The 20,605-nt window shown below is 38.6% G+C and overlaps 2 protein-coding genes across 24 annotated transcripts in view; both read left to right on the plus strand.

Moving 5' to 3' along the window:
• clasp2 (cytoplasmic linker associated protein 2) overlaps positions 1-9,468 on the plus strand; it is a 181,597-nt gene extending 172,129 nt beyond the window's left edge. For all 21 annotated transcript variants that reach the window (XM_061931367.1, XM_061931376.1, XM_061931368.1 and 18 more), the window contains 3 exons: positions 465-671; positions 8,533-8,649; positions 8,733-9,468. In XM_061931367.1, coding sequence (XP_061787351.1) covers positions 465-671; positions 8,533-8,649; positions 8,733-8,807 — 399 coding nt within the window. In that variant the 3' untranslated portion in view covers positions 8,808-9,468. The remainder of the gene's footprint in view (positions 1-464; positions 672-8,532; positions 8,650-8,732) is intronic.
• Positions 9,469-9,639: 171 nt separating this feature from the next.
• The window catches only part of ubp1 (upstream binding protein 1), a 65,011-nt gene continuing 54,045 nt past the window's right edge, over positions 9,640-20,605 (plus strand). The window contains exon 1 of one of the 3 annotated variants that reach the window (XM_061931389.1): positions 9,640-9,888. In XM_061931389.1, the coding sequence (XP_061787373.1) occupies positions 9,761-9,888 (128 nt within the window). In that variant the 5' untranslated portion in view covers positions 9,640-9,760. Of the gene's footprint in view, positions 9,889-10,000; positions 10,990-20,605 lie in introns of those variants that run through there. The other 2 variants (XM_061931388.1, XM_061931390.1) reach the window with 2 other exon arrangements.

Consider the following 20,605-nt stretch of genomic DNA (forward strand, 5'->3'; position numbering starts at 1 on the left):
ATGAGTTGACTTGAAACTGTTTAATGTTGCACTTTTTATATGTAGAAGAAAAGTTTTATCATTTTTATTTAATCTGAGCAACAACTTGTGGCAGTTTAATGTTGATTTACGTGGCCAGAATTATTATAGTGTTCCCGATGTTAAAAGGATAAAGCCATTGTCTACAAATTTGGTAAATAACCAAAAAATGTATATTTTATTGTTTTCTTACTGTACCGAAAATGAACCGAACCGTGACCTCTAAACTGAGGTACGTACCGAACCAAATTTTTGTGTACCGATACACCCCTAATATTTTATATTGCTACTATGGTACATTTTTTGTCTACTTTATACCTTTTTGTTTTCGCCCTCTTTTTGTGCCCTTGTGTGCGTTATCCTTTCCATCCTTGTAACTGAGCTACTGTGTGGAACAATTTACATTGTGGATCAATAAAGTCTGTCTAATGTTGGTACGCCCGCAGGTGGTACGAGCGGCGGAGGAGACGGCGGCCATGTTGGCGTTGTCCATCAGTCCGGAACAGTGTATCAAAGTGCTGTGTCCCATCATCCAGTCGGCCGACTACCCCATCAACCTGGCAGCCATCAAGATGCAGACCAAGGTGGTGGAGAAGATCCCTCGCGAGAGCCTCGCCGGTCTTTTGCCCGAAATAGTGCCAGGACTCATACAGGTACGCACTCTCACCTGTTGCACCTGCCTTTCAATACCACCCCCTGTTCAATTAAGAACATTTCTGTGGCTGTAGGCAACTCCTGGTGTTTTTGGGGGGGTTTTTTATATTAAAAAAATGGTTTGACAAAAACAAACTATCTTTGAATCCAGTAAAACTAAAATTATTCTATTTGGTAACAGTAGAAGAGAGCATCATACACAAATACAAATAGACGGAGTAGACATTGAAAGGGTAAAATAAACTTTTGGGAGTATTAATAGATGATAAAATGAACTGGAAATCTCATATACAAAATATACAACATATACAAAAAACATTTTAATAATGAATAAAGCAAAATACGTCCTGGGCCAAAAGTCACTTCATATTCTCTACTGCTCGCTAGTGTTACATATCTGAGTTATTGTGTAGAAATATGGGGAAATAACTACAAATGTGCGCTACATTCGTTAACCGTGTTACAAAAAATATCAATTAGACTGATACATAATGTTGGATATAGAGAACATCCATCCATCCATCCATTTTCTACCGCTTATTCCCTTTTGGGGTCGCGGGGGGCGCTGGAGCCTATCTCAGCTACAATCGGGCGGAAGGCGGGGTACACCCTGGACAAGTCGCCACCTCATCGCAGGGCCAACACTGATAGACAGACAACATTCACACACTAGGGCCAATTTAGTGTTGCCAATCAACCTATCCCCAGGTGCATGTCTTTGGAGGTGGGAGGAAGCCGGAGTACCCGAAGGGAACCCACGCAGTCACGGGGAGAACATGCAAACTCCACACAGAAAGATCCGGAGCCTGGGATTGAACCCCAGACTACTCAGCAACTTCGTATTGTGAGGCAGACGCACTAACCCCTCTTCCACCGTGCTGCCCTATAGAGAACATACAAACACTTTATTTATTGAGTCAAAAATATTAAAGTTCGATGATTTGGTGAAATTGCAAACAGCTAAAATGATGTACAAAGCAAACTATAACCTGCTACTAAAGAATGTACAACAATTCTTCTCAACTAAAGAGGAGAAATATAACCTTAGAGGAAAATCTAATTTAAAGGGGAACATTATCACAATTTCAGAAGGGTTAAAACCATTAAAAATCAGTTCCCAGTGGCTTATTATATTTTTCGAAGTTTTTTTCAAAATTTTACCCATCACGCAATATCCCTAAAAAAAGCTTCAAAGTGCCTGATTTTAACCATCGTTATATACACCCGTCCATTTTCCTGTGACGTCACATAGTGAAGCCAACACAAACAAACATGGCGGAAAGAACAGCAAGCTATAGCGACATTAGCTCGGATTCAGACTCGGATTTCAGCGGCTTAAGCGATTCAACAGATTACGCATGTATTGAAACGGATGGTTGTAGTGTGGAGGCAGGTAGCGAAAACGAAATTGAAGAAACTGAAGCTATTGAGCCATATCGGTTTGAACCGTATGCAAGCGAAACCGACGAAAACGACACGACAGCCAGCGACACGGGAGAAAGCGAGGACGAATTCGGCGATCGCCTTCTAACCAACAATTGGTATGTGTTTGTTTGGCATTAAAGGAAACTAACAACTATGAACTAGGTTTACAGCATATGAAATACATTTGGCAACAACATGCACTTTGAGAGTGCAGACAGCCCAATTTTCATCAATTAATATATTCTGTAGACATACCCTCATGTCAGCGGGCCAGGGAAGCTAGGGTCGATATTCTTCTCTTGATCATCTTCGGGACGGTGTGAGCCAAGACATCCAGGGGGTTTAGCTCGCTCGTCTGCGGGAACAAACTGCCGCCATTGCTTGCCGTGCTACCGAGGTCCTTTGTCCCTGAATTGCTCACACACTTCGGCAGATTCAATGGGGGTCTGGCGGCAGATTTCTTTGACTTTATCGTTGGAAATGCATCTGCTTTGAGTGTCGCAGGATATCCACACATTCTTGCCATCTCTGTCGTAGCATAGCTTTCGTCGGTAAAGTGTGCGGAACAAACGTCCAATTTCTTGCCACTTTCGCATCTTTGGGCCACTGGTGCAACTTGAATCCGTCCCTGTTCGTGTTGTTACACCCTCCGACAACACACCGACGAGGCATGATGTCTCCAAGGTACGGAAAACAGTCGAAAAAACGGAAAATAACAGAGCTGATTTGACCCGGTGTTTGAGAAAATGGCGGATTGCTTCCCGATGCGACGTCACATTGTGACGTCATCGCTCCGAGAGCGAATATTTAATTCGCCAAAATTCACCCATTTAGAGTTCGGAAATCGGTTAAAAAAATATATGGTCTTTTTTCTGCAACATCAAGGTATATATTGACGCTTACATAGGTCTGGTGATAATGTTCCCCTTTAAAAACATTTGTATGCACGTAAAACACTTAGAACCTTTAGCATATCAGTACGTGGAATTAAATGATGGAATGGATTAAGTAAAGAAGTTAAACATTATACTGATATGATCCAGTTTAAGAGGTTGTTCAAATGAATAGTGCTTACAAAGTACAAAGAAGAAGAATTATGAGAAATACTTTCAACCTTATTGAAAATAAGATATTCTTCATCTCAGTATATTAATAATGACTGACTTAATTAATTACATATTACAAAACTGTATTACTCATTCACGGATGTCATTTTACTATAAAAAGGTCAGTAAATGATTCTATATATTTGTAAACGCTTTGAAGTGGGAAAGGGGTAGGATCAAATAAGCTTTGCTTCTTCCTACTCCTTTTTAAAGTTAAGTTAAAAGTTAAAGTACCAATGATTGACACAAACACTAGGTGTGGTGAAATTTGTCCTCTTTCGGACATGATGTAAAGAGAAATGATATGAAATTGTGTGATGCATTATGCTGTAAGTGTGTTCATGTTCCAAATACACTAAAAGAAAGAAAGAAAAACGCCACAAGATGACAGTAGCTGCATGCGCTTTAAAATGTTGCTACGCAGCTGTTGGCGAACTTCTTGTGTGTTACATTGTCGTACTTTTCTTTACACATTTACTCCATTACAGTGGTTTTCAAACTTTTTACACCAAGTACCACCATAATAATGACCCACATCATCCTAGTAGGCCTAAATATTCATTAAAAACAAGGCAGATGATGCATTTAACAAGCATATTTACGTTTTTGGCCACTGTAACATTACACACAGTTTGAACAGTAACACTGTTTGAATATAGGACAATTAAACACTGTACTTTAATAAAGGCTTAGTGGCCACATGCGTGGACAGCACCTTTTAGCTCTTATTTCCAAAATTGTGTACACTACTGAATTGGGGTCTTATGGCCGCTTATGTGGACACTTATACTGCCATCTGGTGGTGTCAGAAGAGTATAACATACAATGGAATTTGGGGGGAAAAAAGTGTAAAAATAAGAATTAGCATGTCACTTAACATGAAGTACACATTTGTGTACTAATGGACTAAGTACATCACATCAAAAGATGATTCTTAGTTTTGATTCTAATTAGGGTCCAATAAGCCGAAATAGCAAAGAGAAATAAAAAAAAGCATGTAAACAAATCAAGTAATTATTTGGCGTACCACTACCGATCAGCTAAACAGACTCAATAACTCCATGCTTACGTTTTGGTGAGTTTGCAGAGGAATTTGTGAAACTGAAACAATCCAAAAAGAATGCTATTGTGTGAGGATGATCCTACCACAGACACTTGTAAACGTGTTAGCATATGAGCTAATCCTAATGGCGCTAGTAGCATCATTACATTACGATAGCACGTACAAATATGCATGAAAACGCTCCTACAGACGTCACACATGGGACGGTTTAGTTTTAGTTATATTGTAAAACTTAGAAATGTTGCTTGGAGTGATGAATGAAGAATCCGTACAAGTGGAAACGCTATGGACGATTAGAAGACAGAACGACGCTTGTACTTCTGGTTCAAAGCTTAAAACAGCAGGAAACACTGCAGAAAATTGCCCAGCAGCCCCTGCAGTGAGTAAACTCGTCCAAAAGATTATGTGGCCTTATGTGGGCTCTGAACCGAGGATGTCGTTGTGGCTTGTGCAGCCCTTTGAGACACTTGTGATTTAGGGCTATATAAATAAACATTGATTGATTGATTGAAAAGATGGCGCCGTAGCATAAACAAGAACACACCTTTCCAGTGTCTTTGCATTAAACTATTTGCATTATGGCCGTCAGCATAGAAAAATCCATAAATTATCCTTACCGTCTTACAAGCCGCAGGGCTCAAAGCGCGGGGGAAAAAAGTAGCGGCTTATAGTCTGGAATTAACGGTGTTTAATAATTTCCTGTTTGTCTAGATATTCACACAAAGCTTGGATTTTTGGCAGAGAAATCTTTTCTGTCATCTTCACGTCCATCCCTTGATTGAATGATGAAACATGAAACTTACTGCGCTGCTTTAATGACCCGCGCTTTGAAGCCTGTCGAGGGGCTCCTTTTTTGCAGCAGCCAAAACAAACAAAATGGGACCGGTAAGGCATCAGGAAAGAAGGACAAAAACTGGATTTCCCAGCAGCAAAAAAAAAATTTGAAGTTTTGACAGGAAGGCAGAAGAAACGTACTGCAGGAGGGAGAGAAAGGTGTGAGGGAAAAAAAGGGGAAACTTTTCTCATGCAGTACAAAAGGGCTGGTGCTTGATTATTGGTTATCTACTTCACTATTTATTTTTGTATACTTAATATTCCATCATGTGTATATATTGTATCTGCCTTTTTTTTTTTTTACTTTTTTTAATGGTTTTCACTTGCATAATTGAAACAAATTGTCAAACAGACTGTACATCAAATGTGCTGTTTTTTCCCCCCCAACAAGTAAAACAAACATAATAAAGTAAGAAACCACAGACAGAAGTCAACATAAAACCATCTGCATTCCTGAATGGCCTTGGAGAAAGAAAGCAACCCACAAGCACACAAAATGCTCATCAACCACCCACATTTCAATAGTTATTCAATCTCAATCAATCAATCAATGTTTATTTATATAGCCCGACATCACAAGTGTCTCAAAGGGCTGCACAAGCCACAACGACATCCTCGGTACAGAGCCCACATAATCTGAGTTAATTTAGAGATCAGTTTCTCCGAAAAGTACCCCACAGTTGTTGAAAACTTTGCAGAACAACCATTTAATGTAAGCCTAATCTTTTCCAGTTTGAGGAAATACAGAACATCTTTAATCCAGCGGGTGTGGCAAGGGGGCGCTGTTGTCTTCCAATTTGTCAATGCCAATTATTTTTGGATTTGTTAAAGGTAGATGACTGCGGTGCTACCCCAAATAGTCCACTTAAAGCAGATCATTTTTTTAACGGCCCGCGGCACATTCTAAAAATATATATCTTTTTAAAAACCATAAAAAAGTGGAATAAAAGAGCAAAAAGGTGAAATGTAACGAGGAAAAGTTGCATCGTTGACTCTGATAACAAAGGCTGTTTTTTTCTTTAAAACCTATTGAAGGCTCAAATTACTTCACATCAATTATTCCACTTTGAAATATTTTCTGGGGAAATTTGTTTCTCATAATAAAAATAACAAAACACACAAAAAAATTATGAAAACATATAATAAACCGGATAAATCTGACGTTGCTCTAGAGATGGAAGTAAAAAAAAAAAAAATGATGTATGATTTATTTGTAATACATTTATGAGTGGGAATTGAGAATTTAAACTGTCAGTGTTCAAAAATGAATGAGTCAATGTCATGAATTATTGACCTGTTGAAGGCTACAATTACTTCACATCTAATCTTCCACTCTGGGGGAAATTGTTGCATATTTTGTGTTTTTGCCATAAAAAACAGGGTTTTCTTTAACAAAAAGGACATAAAAAATAAAAATAAAACTATCAACAGAAGATTTATATGTTGGAATTGGTTTTTTTTTTTTTTATTCCAAACATAAAAGGGAAGTGCACTTTTTTGGAATTTTGCCTATCGTTCACAATCATGAGACAAGACAAAAGTTTTTTTTATTTTTTTTATTCTAAGAATCGGTTCGTTTTTGGTAGCTAGCAATGCAGCTAATGGGACCAATTAATTCTAAATAACTTTTAAAATGCATTCAAAAACTGTCTACAATACTTAATTTACGTTCCGTAACCTGTATAATACCCAAACTGTAGCAACATTGTTATTGTAAGAACGAACACTGACAAACTCTTTTTCTAGCGTAGTAACACATCGGCATGCTTCGGAATTATCCGTAAAAGCTAACTACCGCAAGAGATGAGCTGGCTTCTACATCAACACGAAATGCGTTTGTAATGCACAACACCGCGATAGGACACCAATTTGTACTGACTGAAAAACATGAACATTCATAATACAGTAACTGTAAAGTATTATTTCATGTTTTGTTTGTACACAGCTAACCAGACAGTGTATGCACTGTAGTTGTAATAACACACATGACGTGCTGCCTGTGTAATGTATAGTATCAAAGTGTCACTCATTCGATGGACAGTTGTGCTTCTGGTCCAGCTGGCCGGGGCCGTTTTTCCCCGGTTTATTTGGGTAAGCACTCCATTTGTCGAAATAGCATGGCTTCAATTTCCAGTCACTTTCACCTCACTCTCTCGGCTTCTGTCTGCTCCAACGTCTCACCCTTACTTCGTGCTGGCTTCTAGAAGCAGTAGTTCATCCTCTGTATATTCAGCTTCAAAAAGATAAGGTCGTGAATCTTCATTTGTCAAAAAAAAATAGCCGTCTTCGTTGTTTTTTTACCGGATCTGCCATGATTAGAAAACACTTGTTTGATTCCGGAAGTAGGAACACGCATGTTGTCAAAAGTCAGACTTGCGTTACTATGGAAATGGAAATAAATGCGCCGAGGAATTGGTTCCGGCATTGAATAAAATGATAAATAGGGTAAATATTGCACATATTACATATTGTTATGAAGGTGTCTGTTACTGCATTATATATATACTTGCAGTGTGTATATTGTACATATTACATATTGTTATGAAGGTGTCTGTTGCTGCATTTTATATATATATATATATATATATATATATATATATATATATATATATATATATATATATATATATATATATATATATATATATATATATATACTTGCAGTGTATATTGTACATATTACATATTGTTATGAAGGTGTCTGTTACTACATTATATATATATATATGTATATATATTATATTTATATATATATATATATAATGTGTATATATATATATGTATATATATATATATATATATGTGTGTGTGTGTGTATATATATGTGTATATATATATGTATATATACATTATATATATATATATATATACATTATATATATCTATATATATGTATGTATGTATATATATATACTTGCAGTGTGTATTTTGTACATATTACATATTGTTTTGAAGGCGTCTGTTACTGCATTATATATATATATATATATATTTATATATATATATTATACTTGCAGTGTATATTGTTATGAAGGTGTCTGATATATATATATATATATGTATATATACATTATATATATATATATATATACATTATATATATCTATATATATATGTATGTATATATATATATATATATATACTTGCAGTGTGTATTTTGTACATATTACATATTGTTTTGAAGGCGTCTGTTACTGCATTATATATATATATATATATTTATATATATATATTATACTTGCAGTGTATATTGTTATGAAGGTGTCTGATATATATATATATATATATATATATATATATATATATATATATATATATATATATATATATATATATATACACATATATATATATACACATATGCAGTGTGTGTATTGTATATATTATATATTGTTATGAAGGTGTGGACTGATGGTCCACGTGTTCACACAGGGCTATGACAACTCCGAGAGCAGCGTGAGGAAAGCCTGCGTCTTCTGCTTGGTGGCCATCTACGCCGTGATCGGGGAGGACCTCAAACCGCATCTCAGCCAGCTGTCCAGCAGCAAGGTGGTCCTCCGAGCCGGCACATGTCGTCAAAGTAAAAGCCACGCTCCCTAACGCCTCCCCTTTGTCCTCCCTCTGTGCCGCAGCTCAAGCTGTTGAATCTCTACATCAAGCGCGCCCAGTCAGGCTCCAGCGCCAGCGACCCCTCCGAGGGCCTATAGGGGGAAGGCGCCCTCTTGTGGTACTGCAACCCCGCCGCCTGTTTTGTCGTCGTCGTCGGCTCACGCGTGCCAAGAACTAAAATACATGGGCACACTTGTGGACTTGAGTCTGGACTTGACAGTGACACATTAACCCGCTGCCCATCCTCCCCCCGAGTGACACTTGTCAAATACATCCTCCACCTGGCCACCTGTTGTCACTCATGGATTATGAAGATATAGAAATGTCCGTCCTCCACCACCTCATTGGCGTTACCACACCCTCTCTCCCTCCCCGAAAAGTAGCTCACTGGACTTTTATTTTGGCGAGTTGACTTGATTTCTCCCCTAAAAGTAAGGTGCCTGGTTTGTTTTATTCTGTGGAGTCAAAATCCATGTGACAGGAAGTACACAACAGAAGGTAGCCCATTTTATAATGATTACAATATTCAAATGGAATATGCTTTTCTTTGGCTCCTCCCCCTCAGTCACCTGAGAAAGGTGTAGGAATGTATGATTTTATTCCCTTCCAACATCATGTCCCCCGCTCAATTCTACTTTTATTATTATTATAACTCGCTTTTATGTAACATTTTCACTCTTATTTTGGCTCCTGACCCTTCCTCCCTCATGTGTATTTACAAAATGTGCTTACGATAAAATAAAGAACTCGTTCAGATCATCTTGTGAAGTTCCGGTGCAGCAGAATGAAAGCATTCTTAATAACACTAGTAGTGGGTGAGTAGTGTTGTTGTCAGTGTCAGCAGGGTGTTTCTTATGCAATGAGGCGGGTCTCCCCCTCCCCTCCTGGAGCCAAAATAGCATGGCTCGGAGTCTGCAGCGACACTTTGACCGTGCGGCTCGGAAGGTTCAATCATTGACCAGCTTGGACCGGAAGCCCGGAGGAGCAGCAGCAGCAGGGCCTCCACGCTGCGGCCCTGCAAGGCAACGTCCGCCGCCGCGGACATGAGCTCATGTTGGGGTCACACAACTGGCCCGGGTCGGCAGTGAGCCCGCCGGCGTGGGACACCATGTTGTTCTGGCAGCCGTGCACCGAGAACTTCCGAACTCCCGTGCAGAGGCTCGACGGAAGTCACACACGGTAAACTTTATCTTTTGTTAATTTTTTTTATTTTTTTATTTTATTTTTTGTGCATGTTATTTACGCTGGCCGTGTGAATTTTATAAGAAGCGTTAACGAGTTTGCGAGTTGCTGTCAACTTTTTGCGAGTGTATTGTCGTTGCAAAGTGGGCGGGGCGCGGGGGGTGACGCGAAGGCACGCGATTGGCTGAGGGGCGACGCGCTCGGCCCCTGATTGGCTGGCCGCTCCCCCCTGCATCCCCGGGTCGAGGACAGGCGGAGGGGAGCCATGTTGATGCCTGCGCTTGTGTCTCTCTGAACGCTTCGAGGACGGCGGGGCGAGCCGACGCGGTGACCGGGGGCAGCGCTATGAGAAGAGGGGGACGAGCCGGGGCGGCACCGGGAGCGCCGGAGGGACGTGCGAGCCTTTAGTAGGACCCCCCCCCACCCCCCTCCTCCTCCACCCTTCCCCGGACATCATCATCATCACACAGCAAAGCAAAAGGAAGTTGATGCTAGTTAGCTCGTTAGCTTGGGTGGGGATGCACCCCGGGATTACCTCCACCCAACTCCCGTTGGCCACTTTGTTTTTAACCGTCCAACATTGACGTGACTAACTAAAAAAACGTTTTTTATTTTGGAGCGCCGCGAACGCTTGATATGGTTCTCCGAAGCTAGCATGCTAGTTAGCATGTGACAGCTAGCTCGCCTCTCTCTCTCTCTCCGAGTCACGACCGTCTTTTTTTTCTCTCGTTTTCCGGGGAAACATCAAGTTCATCGCCGCCGAGGATGTAGCCCCCCAGTGCGGGCATGGAGATCCGTCCCGTGTCGGAAGAAAGCATTCTGTTCCCCTGGCTAGCTTGCCAAGCAGCGAGTGCCTAAGTTTCCTGGGCTGCGGACTTCCTCGCCTTGCCCGTCCCCGTCCTCCTCCTCCTCCTCCTCGGCTCCCACCTCAAGCAAGCTGGCGGCCCCCCAGGTGGAAGCCGACGACAAGGAGCTCGGGCCCATGGCCTGGGTGCTCAAGATCGACGACGCCACCATCGAGTCCGGGCTGGTGCACGACTTCGATGCCAGCCTCTCCGGCATCGGGCAGGAGCTGGGGGCTGGAGCCTACAGCATGAGGTTAGACCCCCCCGGGGCTGTGGAGTGGGTTCAGGCGGCTCTGGTAGACGACTTTAGTGGCCTTGCAAAACTGCTGTGTGTGTGTGTGGTGGATTCTCTTTGTTTTGGGATCGGTGCTCGCCATCGTCGCGTTTTTAATGTCGCCCTCATTCTGCTGGGACATACACTATTAATTGGTTCCTCAAAAGGATTCATGTGCTCCCAAAATCTGCCCACGAGTGTCCGCGTTTGTGCTAAGTTAAACCCAAATAAACACTACACACATGAAATATGTTAAAAAATGACAGGAAACAGGAAGTGCCAATGAGACCACCCCTTCTTTTCATGGCAAATATGACAATAACACTGCCATTTTTGTGCCGTAACGGTTTTTAACTTATAGTCTAAAATTAATTTTCTGACTAGTGATGTCATCCAACCCCCTCTTGTCAAAATCTCCCCAAACTTGTCCCAAACGTTTATCATTTGTCATTACAGTTTTTGTTATTAATGTGTAATTAACGTGTTATTATTCACAATCTCCCCAAACTTCTATTGGTTCCTCAAAAAAACCATCATTTTTTAATTAATGTGCTCCCAAAATTGCGTTTGTGCTAAGTTAAACCCAAATAAACACTACACACATGAAATATGTTAAAAATGACAGGAAACAGGAAGTGTCAATGAGACCACCCCTTCTTTTCATGGCAAATACGACAATAACACTGCCATTCTTTACTGCTACGTTTGTGCCGTAACGGTTTTTAACTTAGTCTAAAATGTATTTTCTGACTAGTGATGTCATCCAACCCCCCATCTTGTCAAAATCTCCCCAAACTTGTCCCAAACTTTTCTCATTTATCATTAGTTTTTGTTATTAATGTGTAATTAAAGTGTTATTCACAATCTCCCCAAACTTGTATTAGTTGGTTCCTCAAAAAGAGCATCCTTTCATGATTCATGTGCTCCCAAAATCTGCCCACGAGTGTCCGCGTTTGTGCCAAGTTAAACCCAAATAAACACTACACACATGAAATATGTTAAAAATGACAGGAAACAGGAAGTGTCAATGAGACCACCCCTTCTTTACATCGCAAATATGACAATAACACTGCCATTCTTTACTGCTACGTTTGTGCCGTAACGGTTTTTAACTTCCATCCATCCATCCATTTTCTACCGCTTATTCCCTTTTGGGGTCGCGGGGGGGCTGGAGCCTATCTCAGAAATTAATTTTCTGACTAGTGACTAGTGATATCATCCAACCATCATCTTGTCAAAATCTCCCCAAACTTGTCCCAAACGTTTGTCATTCATCATTAGTTTTTGTTATTAATGTGTAATTAACGTGTTGTTATTCACAATCTCCCCAAACTTCTATTGGTTCCTCAAAAAGAACATCATTTTTTAATTAATGTGCTCCCAAAATTGCGTTTGTGCTAAGTTAAACCCAAATAAACACTACACACATGAAATGTGTTAAAAATGACAGTAAACAGGAAGTGTCAATGAGACCACCCCTTCTTTTCATGGCAAATATGACAATAACACTGCCATTCTTTACTGCTACGTTTGTGCCGTAACGGTTTTTAACTTAGTCTAAAATGTATTTTCTGACTAGTGATGTCATCCAACCCCCCATCTTGTCAAAATCTCCCCAAACTTGTCCCAAACGTTTGTCATTTGTCATTAGTTTTTGTTATTAATGTGTAATTAACGTGTTATTCACATTCACATGTTCTCCCAAAGTCTGCCTACGAGTGTCCACGTTTGTGCTAAGTTAAACCCAAATAAACACTACACACATGAAATATGTTAAAAATGACAGGAAACAGGAAGTGTCAATGAGACCATCCCTTCTTTACATCGCAAATATGACAATAACACTGCCATTCTTTACTGCTACGTTTGTGCCGTAACGGTTTTTAACTTAGTCTAAAATGTATTTTCTGACTAGTGATGTCATCCAACCCCCCATCTTGTCAAAATCTCCCCAAACTTGTCCCAAACTTTTCTCATTTATCATTAGTTTTTGTTATTAATGTGTAATTAAAGTGTTATTCACAATCTCCCCAAACTTGTATTAGTTGGTTCCTCAAAAAGAGCTTCCTTTCATGATTCATGTGCTCCCAAAATCTGCCCACGAGTGTCCACGTTTGTGCCAAGTTAAACCCAAATAAACACTACACACATGAAATATGTTAAAAATGACAGGAAACAGGAAGTGTCAATGAGACCACCCCTTCTTTACATGGCAAATATGACAATAACACTGCCATTCTTTACTGCTACGTTTGTGCTGTAACGGTTTTTAACTTATAGTCTAAAATTAATTTTCTGACTAGTGACTAGTGATGTCATCCAACCATCATCTTGTCAAAATCTCCCCAAACTTGTCCCAAACGTTTGTCATTTGTCATTACAGTTTTTGTTATTAATGTGTAATTAACGTGTTATTATTCACAATCTCCCCAAACTTCTATTGGTTCCTCAAAAAAACCATCATTTTTTAATTAATGTGCTCCCAAAATTGCGTTTGTGCTAAGTTAAACCCAAATAAACACTACACACATGAAATATGTTAAAAATGACAGGAAACAGGAAGTGTCAATGAGACCACCCCCTCTTTTCATGGCAAATACGACAATGACACTGCCATTCTTTACTGCTACGTTTGTGCCGTAACGGTTTTTAACTTAGTCTAAAATGTATTTTCTGACTAGTGATGTCATCCAACCCCCCATCTTGTCAAAATCTCCCCAAACTTGTCCCAAACTTTTCTCATTTATCATTAGTTTTTGTTATTAATGTGTAATTAAAGTGTTATTCACAATCTCCTCAAACTTGTATTAGTTGGTTCCTCAAAAAGAGCATCCTTTCATGATTCATGTGCTCCCAAAGTCTGCCCACGAGTGTCCACGTTTGTGCCAAGTTAAACCCAAATAAACACTACACACATGAAATATGTTAAAAATGACAGGAAACAGGAAGTGTCAATGAGACCATCCCTTCTTTTCATGGCAAATACGACAATAACACTGCCATTCTTTACTGCTACGTTTGTGCCGTAACGGTTTTTAACTTATAGTCTAAAATTAATTTTCTGACTAGTGACTAGTGATATCATCCAACCATCATCTTGTCAAAATCTCCCCAAACTTGTCCCAAACGTTTGTCATTTATCATTAGTTTTTGTTATTAATGTGTAATTAACGTGTTATTATTCACAATCTCCCCAAACTTCTATTGGTTCCTCAAAAAAACCATCATTTTTTAATTAATGTGCTCCCAAAATTGCGTTTGTGCTAAGTTAAACCCAAATAAACACTACACACATGAAATATGTTAAAAATGACAGGAAACAGGAAGTGTCAATGAGACCACCCCTTCTTTTCATGGCAAATACGACAATGACACCGCCATTCTTTACTGCTACGTTTGTGCCGTAACGGTTTTTAACTTAGTCTAAAATGTATTTTCTGACTAGTGATGTCATCCAACTTCCCATCTTGTCAAAATCTCCCCAAACTTGTCCCAAACTTTTCTCATTTATCATTAGTTTTTGTTATTAATGTGTAATTAAAGTGTTATTCACAATCTCCCCAAACTTGTATTAGTTGGTTCCTCAAAAAGAGCATCCTTTCATGATTCATGTGCTCCCAAAATCTGCCCACGAGTGTCCACGTTTGTGCCAAGTTAAACCCAAATAAACACTACACACATGAAATATGTTAAAAATGACAGGAAACAGGAAGTGTCAATGAGACCACCCCTTCTTTACATCGCAAATATGACAATAACACTGCCATTCTTTACTGCTACGTTTGTGCCGTAACGTTTTTTAACTTCCATCCATCCATCCATTTTCTACCGCTTATTCCCTTTTGGGGTCGCGGGGGGCGCTGGAGCCTATCTCAGAAATTAATTTTCTGACTAGTGACTAGTGATATCATCCAACCATCATCTTGTCAAAATCTCCCCAAACTTGTCCCAAACGTTTGTCATTCATCATTAGTTTTTGTTATTAATGTGTAATTAATGTGTTGTTATTCACAATCTCCCCAAACTTCTATTGGTTCCTCAAAAAGAACATCATTTTTTAATTAATGTGCTCCCAAAATTGCGTTTGTGCTAAGTTAAACCCAAATAAACACTACACACATGAAATGTGTTAAAAATGACAGGAAACAGGAAGTGTCAATGAGACCACCCCTTCTTTTCATGGCAAATACGACAATAACACTGCCATTTTTTACTGCTACGTTTGTGCCGTAACGGTTTTTAACTTAGTCTAAAATGTATTTTCTGACTAGTGATGTCATCCAACCCCCCATCTTGTCAAAATCTCCCCAAACCTGTCCCAAACGTTTCTCATTTATCATTAGTTTTTGTTATTAATGTGTAACTAACGTGTTATTCACAATCTCCCCAAACTTGTATTAATTGGTCCCTCAAAAAGAGCAGCCTTTCATGATTCATGTGCTCCAAAATCTGCCCACGAGTGTCCGCGTTTGTGCTAAGTTAAACCCAAATAAACACTACACACATGAAATATGTTAAAAATGACAGGAAACAGGAAGTGTCAATGAGACCACCCCTTCTTTTCATGGCAAATATGACAATAACACTGCCATTTTTGTGCCGTAACGGTTTTTAACTTACAGTCTAAAATTAATTTTCTGACTAGTGATGTCATCCAACCCCCCATCTTGTCAAAATCTCCCCAAACTTGTCCCAAACGTTTATCATTTGTCATTACAGTTTTTGTTATTAATGTGTAATTAACGTGTTATTATTCACAATCTCCCCAAACTTCTATTGGTTCCTCAAAAAAACCATCATTTTTTAATTAATGTGCTCCCAAAATTGCGCTTGTGCTAAGTTAAACCCAAATAAACACTACACACATGAAATATGTTAAAAATGACAGGAAACAGGAAGTGTCAATGAGACCACCCCCTCTTTTCATGGCAAATACGACAATAACACTGCCATTCTTTACTGCTACGTTTGTGCCGTAACGGTTTTTAACTTAGTCTAAAATGTATTTTCTGACTAGTGATGTCATCCAACCCCCCATCTTGTCAAAATCTCCCCAAACTTGTCCCAAACTTTTCTCATTTATCATTAGTTTTTGTTATTAATGTGTAATTAAAGTGTTATTCACAATCTCCCCAAACTTGTATTAGTTGGTTCCTCAAAAAGAGCATCCTTTCATGATTCATGTGCTCCCAAAATCTGCCCACGAGTGTCCACGTTTGTGGCAAGTTAAACCCAAATAAACACTACACACATGAAATATGTTAAAAATGACAGGAAACAGGAAGTGTCAATGAGACCACCCCTTCTTTTCATGGCAAATACGACAATAACACTGCCATTCTTTACTGCTACGTTTGTGCCGTAACGGTTTTTAACTTATAGTCTAAAATTAATTTTCTGACTAGTGATATCATCCAACCATCATCTTGTCAAAATCTCCCCAAACTTGTCCCAAACGTTTGTCATTCATCATTAGTTTTTGTTATTAATGTGTAATTAACGTGTTATTATTCACAATCTCCCCAAACTTCTATTGGTTCCTCAAAAAAACCATCATTTTTTAATTAATGTGCTCCCAAAATTGCGTTTGTGCTAAGTTAAACCCAAATAAACACTACACACATGAAATATGTTAAAAATGACAGGAAACAGGAAGTGTCAATGAGACCACCCCTTCTTTTCATGGCAAATACGACAATGACACTGCCATTCTTTACTGCTACGTTTGTGCCGTAACGGTTTTTAACTTAGTCTAAAATGTATTTTCTGACTAGTGATGTCATCCAACCCCCCATCTTGTCAAAATCTCCCCAAACTTGTCCCAAACTTTTCTCATTTATCATTAGTTTTTGTTATTAATGTGTAATTAAAGTGTTATTCACAATCTCCCCAAACTTGTATTAGTTGGTTCCTCAAAAAGAGCATCCTTTCATGATTCATGTGCTTCCAAAATCTGCCCACGAGTGTCCACGTTTGTGCCAAGTTAAACCCAAATAAACACTACACACATGAAATATGTTAAAAATGACAGGAAACAGGAAGTGTCAATGAGACCACCCCTTCTTTACATGGCAAATATGACAATAACACTGCCATTCTTTACTGCTACGTTTGTGCCGTAACGTTTTTTAACTTATAGTCTAAAATTAATTTTTTGACTAGTGACTAGTGATGTCATCCAACCATCATCTTGTCAAAATCTCCCCAAACTTGTCCCAAACGTTTGTCATTTGTCATTACAGTTTTTGTTATTAATGTGTAATTAACGTGTTGTTATTCACAATCTCCCCAAACTTCTATTGGTTCCTCAAAAAGAACATCATTTTTTAATTAATGTGCTCCCAAAATTGCGTTTGTGCTAAGTTAAACCCAAATAAACACTACACACATGAAATGTGTTAAAAATGACAGTAAACAGGAAGTGTCAATGAGACCACCCCCTCTTTTCATGGCAAATACGACAATAACACTGCCATTCTTTACTGCTACGTTTGTGCCGTAACGGTTTTTAACTTAGCCTAAAATGTATTTTCTGACTAGTGATGTCATCCAACCCCCCATCTTGTCAAAATCTCCCCAAACTTGTCCCAAACGTTTGTCATTTGGCATTAGTTTTTGTTATTAATGTGTAATTAACGTGTTATTCACATTCACATGTTCTCCCAAAGTCTGCCCACGAGTGTCCGCGTTTGTGCTAAGTTAAACCCAAATAAACACTACACACATGAAATATGTTAAAAAATGACAGGAAACAGGAAGTGCCAATGAGACCACCCCTTCTTTTCATGGCAAATATGACAATAACACTGCCATTTTTGTGCCGTAACGGTTTTTAACTTATAGTCTAAAATTAATTTTCTGACTAGTGATGTCATCCAACCCCCCCCCCATCTAGTCAAAATCTCCCCAAATTTGTCCCAAACGTTTATCATTTGTCATTACAGTTTTTGTTATTAATGTGTAATTAACGTGTTATTATTCACAATCTCCCCAAACTTCTATTGGTTCCTCAAAAAAACCATCATTTTTTAATTAATGTGCTCCCAAAATTGCGTTTGTGCTAAGTTAAACCCAAATAAACACTACACACATGAAATATGTTAAAAATGACAGGAAACAGGAAGTGTCAATGAGACCACCCCTTCTTTTCATGGCAAATACGACAATAACACTGCCATTCTTTACTGCTACGTTTGTGCCGTAACGGTTTTTAACTTAGTCTAAAATGTATTTTCTGACTAGTGATGTCATCCAACCCCCCATCTGGTCAAAATCTCCCCAAACTTGTCCCAAACTTTTCTCATTTATCATTAGTTTTTGTTATTAATGTGTAATTAAAGTGTTATTCACAATCTCCCCAAACTTGTATTAGTTGGTTCCTCAAAAAGAGCATCCTTTCATGATTCATGTGCTCCCAAAATCTGCCCACGAGTGTCCACGTTTGTGCCAAGTTAAACCCAAATAAACACTACACACATGAAAAATGTTAAAAATGACAGGAAACAGGAAGTGTCAATGAGACCACCCCTTCTTTACATCGCAAATATGACAATAACACTGCCATTCTTTACTACTACGTTTGTGCCGTAACGTTTTTAACTTATAGTCTAAAATTAATTTTCTGACTAGTGACTAGTGATATCATCCAACCCCCTATCTCGTCAAAATCTCCCCAAACTTGTCCCAAACGTTTGTCATTTATCATTAGTTTTTGTTATTAATGTGTAATTAGCGTGTTGTTATTCACAATCTCCCCAAACTTCTATTGGTTCCTCAAAAAGAACATTTTTTAATTAATGTGCTCCCAAAATTGCGTTTGTGCTAAGTTAAACCCAAATAAACACTACACACATGAAATATGTCAAAAAATGACAGGAAACAGGAAGTGTCAATGAGACCACCCCTTCTTTTCATGGCAAATACGACAATAACACTGCCATTCTTTACTGCTACGTTTGTGCCGTAACGGTTTTTAACTTATAGTCTAAAATTAATTTTCTGACTAGTGACTAGTGATGACATCCAACCATCATCTTGTCAAAATCTCCCCAAACTTGTCCCAAACGTTTGTCATTCATCATTAGTTTTTGTTATTAATGTGTAATTAACGTGTTGTTATTCACAATCTCATTTTTTAATTAATGTGCTCCCAAAATTGCGTTTGTGCTAAGTTAAACCCAAATAAACACTACACACATGAAATATGTTAAAAATGACAGGAAACAGGAAGTGTCAATGAGACCACCCCCTCTTTTCATGGCAAATACGACAATAACACTGCCATTCTTTACTGCTACGTTTGTGCCGTAACGGTTTTTAACTTAGTCTAAAATGTATTTTCTGACTAGTGATGTCATCCAACCCCCCATCTTGTCAAAATCTCCCCAAACTTGTCCCAAACTTTTCTCATTTATCATTAGTTTTTGTTATTAATGTGTAATTAAAGTGTTATTCACAATCTCCCCAAACTTGTATTAGTTGGTTCCTCAAAAAGAGCATCCTTTCATGATTCATGTGCTTCCAAAATCTGCCCACGAGTGTCCACGTTTGTGCCAAGTTAAACCCAAATAAACACTACACACATGAAATATGTTAAAAATGACAGGAAACAGGAAGTGTCAATGAGACCACCCCTTCTTTACATGGCAAATATGACAATAACACTGCCATTCTTTACTGCTACGTTTGTGCCGTAACGGTTTTTAACTTATAGTCTAAAATTAATTTTTTGACTAGTGACTAGTGATGTCATCCAACCATCATCTTGTCAAAATCTCCCCAAACTTGTCCCAAACGTTTGTCATTTGTCATTACAGTTTTTGTTATTAATGTGTAATTAACGTGTTGTTATTCACAATCTCCCCAAACTTCTATTGGTTCCTCAAAAAGAACATCATTTTTTAATTAATGTGCTCCCAAAATTGCGTTTGTGCTAAGTTAAACCCAAATAAACACTACACACATGAAATGTGTTAAAAATGACAGTAAACAGGAAGTGTCAATGAGACCACCCCCTCTTTTCATGGCAAATACGACAATAACACTGCCATTCTTTACTGCTACGTTTGTGCCGTAACGGTTTTTAACTTAGCCTAAAATGTATTTTCTGACTAGTGATGTCATCCAACCCCCCATCTTGTCAAAATCTCCCCAAACTTGTCCCAAACGTTTGTCATTTGGCATTAGTTTTTGTTATTAATGTGTAATTAACGTGTTATTCACATTCACATGTTCTCCCAAAGTCTGCCCACGAGTGTCCGCGTTTGTGCTAAGTTAAACCCAAATAAACACTACACACATGAAATATGTTAAAAAATGACAGGAAACAGGAAGTGCCAATGAGACCACCCCTTCTTTTCATGGCAAATATGACAATAACACTGCCATTTTTGTGCCGTAACGGTTTTTAACTTATAGTCTAAAATTAATTTTCTGACTAGTGATGTCATCCAACCCCCCCCCCCCCCCCATCTAGTCAAAATCTCCCCAAATTTGTCCCAAACGTTTATCATTTGTCATTACAGTTTTTGTTATTAATGTGTAATTAACGTGTTATTATTCACAATCTCCCCAAACTTCTATTGGTTCCTCAAAA

Source organism: Nerophis lumbriciformis, linkage group LG37, assembly GCF_033978685.3.
Source record: "Nerophis lumbriciformis linkage group LG37, RoL_Nlum_v2.1, whole genome shotgun sequence".
NCBI classification, from domain to species: Eukaryota; Metazoa; Chordata; class Actinopteri; order Syngnathiformes; family Syngnathidae; genus Nerophis; species Nerophis lumbriciformis.